The sequence below is a fragment of the Rhynchophorus ferrugineus genome, unplaced genomic scaffold, assembly GCF_030347505.1.
Source record: "Rhynchophorus ferrugineus isolate W39M unplaced genomic scaffold, kcgeb_rfMv2 rfM1, whole genome shotgun sequence".
Classification (NCBI taxonomy): Eukaryota; Metazoa; Arthropoda; class Insecta; order Coleoptera; family Curculionidae; genus Rhynchophorus; species Rhynchophorus ferrugineus.
In genome coordinates, this window is record NW_027472580.1 from 23466173 (window position 1) to 23479002 (window position 12830).

The 12830-nt window shown below is 32.0% G+C and overlaps 2 protein-coding genes across 2 annotated transcripts; one reads left to right on the forward strand and one right to left on the reverse strand.

Annotated features, from left to right (window-relative positions):
- Window positions 1-4: 4 nt before the first annotated feature.
- LOC143206510 (short-chain specific acyl-CoA dehydrogenase, mitochondrial) lies at window positions 5-2547 on the forward strand. Its single transcript, XM_076419085.1, has 9 exons — window positions 5-182; window positions 245-374; window positions 431-582; window positions 634-892; window positions 951-1103; window positions 1157-1294; window positions 1355-1524; window positions 1619-1797; window positions 1856-2547. The coding sequence occupies exons 2-9, from the start codon at window positions 338-340 to the stop codon at window positions 1977-1979; spliced, it is 1212 nt and encodes a 403-aa protein (XP_076275200.1). The 5' UTR covers window positions 5-182; window positions 245-337; the 3' UTR covers window positions 1980-2547.
- On the reverse strand, window positions 2535-6670 carry sPLA2B (phospholipase A2B). Its single transcript, XM_076419089.1, has 3 exons — window positions 6237-6670; window positions 3036-3265; window positions 2535-2980 (listed from the first exon to the last, which is right to left on the reverse strand). Exons 1-3 carry the CDS (start codon window positions 6494-6496, stop codon window positions 2655-2657), a joined length of 816 nt encoding a protein of 271 aa, XP_076275204.1. The 5' UTR covers window positions 6497-6670; the 3' UTR covers window positions 2535-2654.
- Window positions 6671-12830: the final 6160 nt, after the last annotated feature.

Genomic DNA, 12830 nt, shown 5'->3' on the forward strand with positions numbered 1-12830 from the left:
CTTCAGACAGGTCATAAACCTGTCATTAAAAATACATTACCATATTTGTTTTGTATTCAATTTTCAAATTATAAAATGTTATAAACATATAAATGACAATTGAAATTGTAAATAACGAGAATGAAATTACATGCAATCTATAAGAGTACTACTTACGTTAATTTATCAAGAAATCTTATCAGGTACTTTGTGATATTTTTAATAACAAAACTACCTGTATGCTAATTTTGTTGAACAAACATAGAAGATAATACTAAATATTTAAGTATTCTGAAGAAGGTCAAATGTGGTTCATTAACGCATTTAATTCCAAGTGAAGCGTGCTTAAAAATTAGTGATGTCAGCCAGTACAATTTCTACTCCACTTTTAAAGTGTAATTATTCTTATTTTCTTATTATATAATTATTTATAAATACGTTTTTATTGTAGGCGTTGTAAGAAGATCTGTTCGTTATTTCAGTTTGCATCAACTTTCTGAGCAACATCTGTTATTACAAAAGACATGCAAAGACTTTGCTACAAAAGAATTAAAACCTATTGCTGCTCTGTTAGATAAAGAACAGAAGTACCCTCTAGAACAAGTAATATAGGAACAAATATAATAAATATAATTATTTGAAACTCTATTTTAGATAAATAAATTGGGAAAAATTGGTATGATGGGTATCACAGCTGATGCAAAATATGGTGGCAGCGGTGAAAATATGTTAGGCTTAGCAGTAGCTGTAGAAGAAATATCTAAGGGATGTGGAGGTACTGGTGCTATAGTATCTATTCATAATGCATTATATGTAAATTTACTGGATAAATTTGGCACTGAAAAACAAAAGGAAACATTTCTGTGTAATTTTACTCAGGGAAATGTTGGGTGTTTTGCTTTAAGTGAACCAGGTTAATTAATTTATATAATTTGTGTTGATCATATATATTTAATACTAAGTTATCACAGATGCAGGTAGTGATGTTGGTGCTATGTCAACTACTGCGTATGCTGATGGTAATAATTACATTTTAAATGGTACTAAATCCTGGGTAACAAGTGGTTCAGTGTCCAAAGCAGCTATTATTTTTGCTACAGTTGGGAAATCTTTAAAACATAAAGGTGAATTTAGTTACTATATTATGAGCTTATTTTTTAGTTAGTTTAGTTTCCAGGCATTACTGCATTTCTGGTACCTATACCAACACCTGGTCTATCTTTGGGAAAACTTGAAGATAAAATGGGCATCAGGGCTTCTCCAACATGCAGTTTTACTTTAGAAAATGTATGTGTACCAAGAGAAAATGTTATAGGTAAACAGAATGACTATTAAGGGCTTCATATAATATTATATTATGTCTATTTGATTATAGGTGATGTAGGCGAAGGATTTATAATAGCAATGAGGCAACTAGAAAAAGCCAGAGTGGGTATTGCTGCACAAGCTTTAGGTATTGCCCAGGCTGCTCTTGAGATTGCTGTTAAGTATGCTTTAGAAAGGAAAGCTTTTGGTCAGCCTATTGGAAATATGCAAGCTGTTAAAGTAAGTAAGATATATCTGTACTTATATATCACACAATATCTACATAATCTATACATCTAAATAACAAATTTATGTAATTAACCTTTAAATATAGTTAAGACTGTCTGATATGGCTACACGCCTAGAGTCTGCACGTTTACTTGTTTGGAGAGCTGCAGTATTAACTGATCAGCAATCAAGAACAACCAAATATACCTCTATGGCTAAACTAGCTGCAAGTGAGGCTGCTACTTTTGTCACACATGGTGCTATCCAAATTTTAGGTGGAATGGGGTAAAGCAGTACTGAAATGATCATCCATAATGTATATATATATACATTTTTCTTTTAGATATATAAAGGATCTTCCAGCAGAAAGACATTACAGAGATGCACGAATAACAGAAATTTACGCTGGTGTCAATGACGTACAGAAATTACTTATAGGTGACATGGTTCTTAAGGAATATAAATAATCATTGATAAAACTATATTTATTTGATTTATATGGTATTTGTATCCTATACATTATATTGTTATATTTAATTTAAATAATGTTTATAAATATATATTTTCATATAAACACATAAATAACTTTTTTCTGATAGATACTATATATCTAAATTATGACAATGTCAATGTGACTTCAGTAACTTACGTTTTGTGTCGATGTTTTAAAAAATTGAGATAACACTACTTATAGAAAAGCTCAAGACTAACATAACAGGGATTGCGTAACAATAATAACAATATTCAATCTTTGTTTCTCTAAGTAGTAATGACGTATTTATATTTGTTTTAGTTATTTTTAAGAGTATAAAATTATTTCTCATTGTTATTTATCAAATATACCTTAATTATATAAATGCAAAACCCTGATATAGAATACCAGATATTTTGAATAAATGTTATATTTACAGTTCTATCTTAAATGAGGGTTTACTACAGCTGTCAAATATAAGATTTTCATCATTATATTCAGTTGTCATTCAAAACACTTAAAATATAGTTATTGTACACAAATAAAACACTTTTTACTAAAAATAGTTTAATATCATCACAGTTCGCTCTATTTTGGCAATAATTTTTTTAAATCTAGTATTTTACCACTTAAAAAAATAAATTAAAATGTACATGAAATAATTTACACCTTAAAACCGACGTGCTGGGCTCCTAAAGACGCGACCTTCTTTAGCATCGTCTACGCATTGAACCCGAGCAACATTAAAATATATATTCCCCAAGAGATTCGCCACAGGTATGAATTGTTGTTTCTTTAAACAGTCGAATAATCTTTGATCACACTCGCAATGCGATTTGGTATACAACGAATTATTTTCCAGATTGTATCGTTGAGTGCGAGCTCTTACTTTAACAGGACATAGATCATGGGTTCTACAACATGCGTCGACACTGGATTCCACGCCCAAATCAAAGTAGTTTCGTGCAATATCACCAGTTCCACACCATTTGGTACCTAAAAGCCAAATTTATATGTGCATCACGTTAAGACAAAGGTTTCTTAGACGTACCAGGGACTATTCCTTTCAGTATGGTGAATGGATCATTAGCTAGTATGCTTCTAGCCTGATCTATAGCTCTGGTGGTTTTGTTTTGTGGAGGTGGTTCTTTAATAACACCGTTCATTTCGTCCAGCTCTTTACACTGGTCCATTAATGTAATCATCTCCAGAAAACTGATTCCAACAGGTTTCGCTGTTGACTGTAGCTCACCCAACACTTTTGAATACTGATCGGTTTCACTATAAAAAAATAATTTAATAATATCAATTCGTTAAATTAATTTTGATTATTAATTGGTATTAATATACAAAAAAAAACCTGTTAATCCGATGGACATCTTTTCTTTTTAACTTTCAAGATATATGTCGTAATAATATCATGATAAAAGTAAAATATGTTTATTTTTGTTAATATAACTTTTAGTGAATTGTGATAAGACAGCGAAAGAAACAGATTTATTTCAATGTCAAAATTATTTTATAATAACGTGACTATATGATACAAATTAGGCAGTATGAACACAGTGAAAAATATAATTGATACTCTGTGAGTATGAATTTAGTTTCATATTTGAAAAACACGTTTTAATTTTTCATGTATTTTGAATTTTATTAATGTTATCACGAGTTCGATACTTTAGAAACACTACTGCCTGTATAATAATCCATAGAGTATTTACTCTATGTAATGATCTATTTACTGACAATCTAACATCAATATGTCAACTGTTTTTGAAATATAATTTTAAACAAATTATAACTTTTTGATGGTACACGTCAGATCATTCAAACAAAATATCAAATATAGTCTACGCATAAGTGAATAAATCATCCGTTCAAGGTTTATTGTTTATTGTAAAATCATTCTGTGAATAAAAAAAACATAAGGCCGTAATGTGAACAATAAACACAACCACAAAAGTTTCTTAAAAAAATAAACCGTATGAATTCAGCAAATGTATTTTTTGTCGAACCTTGAGAATTACGTTACGCGATTATATTATAGATAGATGTAATGCTAATTTTAATTGGTTATTTTGTAACTTTTGTACGACATCATATTTTCTTGTTGAGTAAACATTTTGTAATTGGGGATAAATGTTTTAAGGACGATGTTTTTAAGAATGTTATGGCATAGCAATTTAATTGTGGAAAAACTGATAGGCGCCCATGAATGAGCAAATGTTATAAAATTGCAGAATTATTGAAAGTGGTTCTTCTAAATTATTCACCCTTTACTACGTTACATATTTTTCTCTTATGAAATATTTTGATTTGGAAATAAACTAACAGATATTTTTTACTATATAATATATTCTGAATTAATCTCAGCATATCATCCTGATGTTATATCTATTTCCTTACAACAATTTTTATAACTACCGCTATGTATTAATGTAGTTTAACTGTAACCTTGAATAAACAACTATAAACAGCTATGCTAAATATTTGTGCATAAAATAAGTTATAATATTTAAATAATCAGAATATATAATAATTTAATAGTTAACGTTATTATCCAACAACCATTGTTAATTCTTCAATACGAATTTAATCCGGCATAAAGAAACAATTAAAGTGCTATTTAAATGCTGAAAAGAAAATGGGATTATTTGACGCTGTATTTTAACTTTATGGGCCATTTAGCCAAGGTCTTACCACCGTAATTAGAATGCATACTCATTATTCACACATAAACGGTTAGGAAATGTTTCCTATTCAAACCACGTATCGATTTGGGTTACGGTTTAACATTAAGTTTGCTTTATCTCAAAACAATAAACAGTAAACCATTAAGTAATGCAAAATATTATTTATTTATTTATTTATTAAGTTGCAATATTTTTGACAAATGTGTGATTGTCCAAATAATATATAACAAAAAAACAAGTGGTTGTTGGAATTGACTATTCCTATGATACAACGATAATTATTCGATAACCAAAGTGGACTTCAACTGTACAAAGTGTTTTCAATTCACCGCTGACTCAAAGTGGTTCTTGAAAATATCGCTGATTAATGCACAGAAATTTAATAATAACATTTTTCAAATTTTGATTGATAAATACTAATAAAATGATAATTTTTGAATAAGGGAAACATAACAGAATTAATTTAAAATACAGGGACGTTTAGAAACACGATTATTTATTATTATTATTTGTTGGAGTAATTGTGAGTTACAAAGTATTAGGACGTGTCCTACTACTTATTTAATCAACATATATTATTACGAATTTTTGTTGTTAAATGCAATTTTAAATAGGAAAGTTCAAATTCTCCGAATACTTGACTGGCCGTTGCATAAATGAATTGTAGCAAGATGTTCTGTCGCAATCCGTCGGGCTAGTTAAATTTGTGTTTGTTATTATGATGATTCCGATTTGGAGAAAGCTGTTTATAAAATCCGATCTCGAAAAACCATCAGGTTTTATCGACAGAAAATTAATAACCGAAATCTCGGCGAGAAAAGTCAGTTAGTGGGTAAAGAGAAATTACTCGTAATGAAATTAAACGCCGTTTAAAGAAAATGAAGCTTTCTATCGGCCAGACGTTGTACAGGGTGTACGGTACTTTCACGGACATCATTTCATTTTTTATTCATGCAAATCCGTTCACTGACGGAATAATAACTATTTGAAAATTGCACTCCGCTTTGTGACTAGGATAAAAATCGCGATTTCCTTTTTCGCCTGGCAATCAATGCGTGAGAAAATGACTGTATTTCCACGCCCTTATATTGTTTACAGTACCAATTTTATATGGTTAGAGTCAGATGAACTATGCATTACCGTTTATGGTTGTAAAAAAAAATAGAAACAAAAATCAGAAAGATGAAATGATTTAATTTCTGAGAATCTCATTAGAAACATGCTTTCTAGGAGACTAAAAAGTGAAGACCATTAAATTTAAATGAAAATATATTTATGTGTTTACACATATATTTTATGTTTAAACATATATATTCATATATTTCTAATAGTAATATAGTATATGTTTAAATAATGAATATATCTGATATTTCAAAATGATATTAATAATATATGAGATATATAGATTAAGAGAGATATTAGTATGGTCATAAATTACATTAGATTTCCTAATCAATTCGATAAATAGACAATCTCAAATTAAGATAGATATAAGAGAGAATCTAAATTATATTAACGTATAATGTTATGATAATAATAAACTGAAAAAAAATACTTACAAAACCTCAATGACTTCACATCCCAGCAGGAGCTTCCCAGGTCCCAGCTCCACCACCGCTATAGTTTGATCATTAAAATATACCATGCGCATGGAGTCCCTATCCGCCCTCCAACCGCTGTATATCTTCAGCAATTTACTAGTATCACCCCCTCTTGACCACGCTTTCGAAAAACTGCCGAAAGAGGGTTTGCCCTGGACTACAACAACCACCACCATCAGCACGAACCAAAACATTGTATTGATCGGAATTGGGGTCATCTCTCGCAGCGCATTATCTGGTAGTAAGACCGACGACCACACCACTGACCGGTCTCCAACACACTGAACGAATTTCGATGGATTTTCTTTGGAGAAAGTGAATGGCTCGAAGGTTCTGATCTTAAGCTGGCTGATGCCGACCGTTTTATGGGTCCCGATATCGCGGGACTCTTGCGGTTAAGGGTTAGCAGACGTACCGAAAATCAAATGCGGATTTGCGTGTATGGATATTTTTCTGCACACATTACTTCCGCGTACAGCCGCGGTTCCAGTAACGGAGGTATTTTTATCAAAACAAATAATTTCAAATCATTGACATGACGCATTGTCGTCGGTAATTTGCTAAAGTCAATCAATGTTATGAATGTGTAATTATCAGAATCGTATACTGACGTAACAAAAATAATTATTTTTTTTTTGTATTTTATTAGATAATGTAAAAAAATTATATCATCTTTAAATCACATTTTACTGGGTATGTTTTTGTTATTAATGTATTATAGGGAATATTCAGATTTCTTTTAATAATTCTATTCTAACTAATCATTCATTTATTAAGTAGTTAGGCCATTAATTAAACAGACCAGTGTTACCCAAAAAGACGTTAGTATTATTCGCAGCAAAAAACTTATTATTTATTCATATCTTTAAAATCACTTAAAGGACTTTTTAAAGATGATATCTATCTTGATATATCTAATATTTGCTACACGTGTCTTAAAATATCTAGCAATAAGTAGAACAGGCCCGAAGCTAACTAACAGGTCAATTGAAAAGTCCTCTGCCTACCATAGTAAAACACATTTTTTTGCCAAAATTAGTTTTTTTTTATTCAACATAATTCCCTTCAAGGATGATACATAATTATAGCGACCCTCCAACTTTTCGATACCATTTTTGTAGTACGATTTATTCTTTGCTTCAAAATAGGCCTCAGTTTTGGCGATCACCTCTTCATTCGACGAAAAGTTCTTCCCAGCGAGTATTCTTTTAAGAACAGGAAATAGTCGCTGGGGGTCAAATCTGGAGAATACGGTGGATGAGGAAGCAATTCGAAGCCCAATTCATGGATTTTTGATACACTGCATTGTCTTGGTGAAGCAGCACTTTCTTTTTCTTGAAATGCGGCCGTTTTTTGGCGATTTCGTTCTTCAAACGGTTCAATAACGCTATGTAATAGTCGTTGTTCAAGGTCCTTCTTTTTTCAAGGTAGTAAATGAAAATTATTCCATGCGCATCCCAAAATACGGAGGCCATAACCTTGCCAGCGTTTCCCCACGCTTTAGAGCGCGTTCATCGTGCGCAGTCCACTCGGATGACTGTCGATTGGACTTCGGAGTGAAATGATGGAGCAATGTTTCATCCATTGTCACATATCGACGCAAAAACTCGGGTTTATTACGCTTGATCATCTTCAATCACTGTTTCGAATTATCAACTTTTCCTTGTTTTTAGCCAAAAGTGAGCTCGCGCGGCAACCACTTTGCATGGAGCTTTATCATACCCAAATATTCGTGAGTGATATGATGTACACGTTCAGTTGATATCTTTAGAGTGTTGCTATTTCATTCATTTTCAATTTACGGTTATTCAAAATCAATTTGTGGATTTTTTAAATGTTTTCGTCGGTAACAACCTCTTTTGGGCGTCCACTGCGTACACCGTCTTCGGTGCTCATTTCACCATGTCTAAAATTAGCATACCAATTATAATGGTTGATTCTTCTGAGGCAGTGTCCGGAAACTGGTATCAAGCCAAGTTTCTGCTTCAACTGTATTTTTTCACTTCAAAAAGCAATATTTTATCAACATTCGAACTAATGATCCGACAGCTGTCAAATTTATACACGCGTTTTTTGACAGTAAGTGCTAACTAAACAACATATGGATTTAATTCTAGTAGCGCCATCTATGTGTCAGATCGTGGATTTTTCAATTGATCTGTTATTTGTACCCACCCCTATGTATAAGTTACAAAATATATAAGGTTTAAAAACAAAAACTTTTCTTTTACTTTACTACTAAATTGATGCACATGATCGTTACTCCCATCTGGGCAGATTATAATTGTAGTAAAATTATTTGAGTATAGAGCACCTTACCTTCGACCAAAAGTTTGATTTTAATAATCTTCTGAATAGCACTATTTTTATTCGAATTTCCATTTTATATTCTGAATGGAATGGTTTCCCAAGTTTTGATAACTCCAAATTCCAATGGTTTATGGCTGAATAACTTAACAATTGCAATCCGCTTTTGGTGGCCTTACACACTAAATTGCGATGGTTCTACTAGTAATCTAAGGACTAGGGGTGTTTTTCAAAACATGAATATTACCTAAGCCATCTTTTGTGGGCTTATAGCTTCATTTATTATACTTTTTCCTGAACTCCATTTACTTATGCCAATGAATGTTTAGAGTAACTACAGAACTATTCCCGGTCCAATGTCAACCTGCTTCCTTTTCTCGATAATCTATTTATTTCCTTAATAAGTTGATTGCGGTTAAATGAGTAAATTCAAAAGAGAATAGTCTTATGATCCTCCGGCCTACAGGATCCCCAGTTGCAAAATGAAAAGCGTTTAAAACAATAAAAAAAGTTATTTTAATTTAAAACTATTTTAAGTTACGGAAAGAATTGGCGACTTATTGATGCACATGACTTATGAGCTCAGCACAAATGATATCCACCTTCTCACATCTTTCAGTCTAATATAAGCACTCTTTATTCTTGAAGATCCGCCTGCTTGCACGTTTTGTTACACTTATGACGGACCTGTTGCGACTTTTGAAAAAAATCAACATTTTTATTGTCATTTCCGCTCATTTATTGCATTTATTATAAAAAAAATTCCGCAGAATCAATCCATTGTAACATTACGCCTTTACTTTTAACGATATACAATGAATATTCAGTTTACGTCAAACATTCTTAAAAATTATAAATTTAACTTAAATTTCATTATCAGAGAAATGCAAAAAGGATCTTTTATAAATTATATATATATATATATATATATATATATATATATATATATATATATATATATATATATATATATAGATATATATATATATATATATATATATATATATATATATACGTATATATATATATATATATATATATATATATATATATTTATATATTTATTATTTAACGATATACAATGAATATTCAGTTTACGTCAAACATTCTTAAAAATTATAAATTTCACTTAAATTTCATTATCAGAGAAATGCAAAAAGGATCTTTTATAAATTATATATATATATATATATATATATATATATATATATATATATATATATATATATATACAGTAATTACAATTTAAGTTTTAGATCCGCTGTTAAAATGTACAACTACCTGCAATACCGATTAATCCTAATAAAAAACGTCTATGTTCAAATAGGAATACACTATTTTAATTATCTACTGAATTCGATTCCTACAAACATATTAGTTTTCCTAATCAATCATATATACAGTGGCTAAAACTAACCACAATATAGTGGTTATTAAATCTTAGTCCCGTTACTACAGGGATTTGATCAGATTATTGTCGTGTTCTAAGGTGCCAAGGCAGAACCTTACACTGAGCATGTTCGTCAAGCTTTTCACTAATGGGATGCCTGATTCGAGGTGTGTGTTCCCGTTCCTCATAAACCATCAGGCATTAAGTAACGCGCAGACTTTTTTGGGCTGGAATACTTGGAGTAGTGCAAGTTGTCTCTCAGAGATATACCTGTACCTGTACTCCGTAGAGGCAGACTGGACGGACTAGCATTTTATACAGAGTTGCTTTCTGGGGGGTTGGGAGTTCGCTTTTTCTGCATAGCAGTTGAAATAGTAGGCTGTACATCTGTTATTGCCTTTGCAAATAGTCTGCTGGATTTGGGCTGTCCACTGGAACCTACGGTCGAACTGGAGACCGAGGTATGATATCTTCTGGAGCTAAGGAATAGGAACTTTTTCGATTTCGAACGACCGATACGAAACTCCTTACGATGAAACATAATAGTCTGTTTTGCTCGGGTTAATCTGCAGCCGCCAGAATTTGTACCACGCAATCGCCGGGTTGAGTTTGACTTGAAGTTTGTCGCGGATAGCCTCGGGACTACAACCGGTGGTAAAGAAAGCTGTGTCATCTGCATAAACTGCTGTGTGTAAATCACAAAATACAGAGGAATTATCAATATTTTGTGGTGAATAGTGGAATAGAGTTTGTGAAGTGGGAAATCAGCCATGTAAAGATTGAACAGAGCTGGAAGCTAGTGAAGCACCTTGTGGCACTCCTGCGGACATTTGTTTTCGAGAGGAGACTGCATCGCTGATCGCTGATCTTTACTTGAAACGATCTAGCTTCCAAGTATGAGTGGATCAGGAAAATTAGGTTAATCGGGAGACGTAGTTGGTTCGCTTTAAAGACTAGACCGTTGTGTCATACTTGATCAAAAGCTTTGGATACATCTAGGATGATGATTCCAGCTTTTGGACCTTTTATTAATGCATTGTGGATGGTTGCTGAGACGTGAGCAGCTTGATAGAGGCTTGAATGTTTAGCACGGAAATCGAATTGTTCCTTCGGGATTATGTGGTGCGCGTCAGCGAGACTATTTAAAGCGCGTAATATCGCTTTTCCGGCAAGTCTGGAGAGTGAACTAATCGGGCTGATAGATGAATTTGACTTGGCTTTGTTCTTGGGGATAACAACGACAAGCGCATGTTTTCAATTTTTTGGGAAATTAAGTTAATAATATTGGCAAGCTCTCAAAGTTGCCTGCTGCTGAGGTTTTTAAGATGGTTTGCTCTGATACCATCTGGCCCTGGAACTCTTTTCGAAGATAGACGTTTTATCGAGAGCTGCAGATCTCTAGGAGTTACTGCTAACAAATATTAACTCGCCAACATCTACTTTATTTTGTGGCTCAGTAGCATAATTGTCAATATACACAACATCTTTCTTCTGGATTCCAATTCAAGTGGGAGTGTGGCTTTAAAGTGTTGCCAGCTTTTATGGACAGTTGCTCAAAATGGTTCTCTTAATCCCTAAAGGCTCTATTATGGAAATATATATTAAATCCTTAATAAAAATCATAATCAAATCTAATTTTAGTGCGAATTAAGAATCAATTTTACATACCACCGCCTGTAAAATAGATAATAACAAACTGTATTGTTGCTAACAAAGTTACTGATTCATTAAGTGTGACTGAGTCATACGTCACTATTCAATGGTTCATAGGGTACTATCTGTCATCACCTCAATCGTTCCGACCTCGAATAAGGTTTGTCTCCTATTCTTTTTATCGCTCTCTTTGTTGAAGTTACTCGTAGCGTTTTCTATCTATTTATACGGTCGATTTCCCTATAGAAGCTTATGAGGAATTCATTCAACAGGCAATATGATGTCCAAACAATAGCTATCTGTGTCTCTGTATTTGTTCATTAAATGAATGACTTAATTTTTAAAATACTTCAAGCATGTGTCTGTGTATAACAAGGCCCAAGCCTCAGAACCGTTCAGGTTCGAAAAAGACCTTATTACTTCAGCCGTATATCACTATCTTCTTTTGTATTAATAATCTGATTCCAAGTACTTGAACTTCTTGAACACTTGCTTTAACTGGATATAGTTAAGATTTAAACTTATCTTATCTGTTAACTATATCCTGGTAGGTTAAGCAAAATCAAGGCATCTATCCGACCACTTCAACTTTATGCGACAAACTACATAAGTAGGCAACAAAAATTAGTACTAGAGATTCAGAGAACATTAATGTCTTTATTTTCCAGCTTTAATCTAATTACAATATATTTATTGCATTGTATAAATAATGAATATTATTCTTTTTATTCTAAATATTATTCTTGTTATACTATATTAAAATTCCCAAGCACTAACATGTCTTAACAACTAACAAGGGTTGTAAAATAGTTAATTAAAATTTATGCGGACCGAAGATAAACACTGAGATAATTAATTAAAATATTCTTTGAAATTATTATAAACGAAATTTAATATTCTGAAAACATTTTTTAAAATCTCCTGGAATATTTGCATTTCCGAAAATATTAATCTACAGTAAACAGCTTAAGTTTCTTATACTTGTAACAAAATTATCTGCGAATATCGATAGCAAGCTAACCGCCAGTTCGCCTCTGATGTCGCTTATAATAAACAATTTGATAATACTTTTCAATACCACTTAAAAGAAGAATTTTGACGTCCAGATTTTATTGAGTTACCAGTGGCGTATCAATTTCAAGACGCAACCAAGCAGTTGTTACTGATCATCGCTCGTTCTTAATAGGCTTATATTAATATAT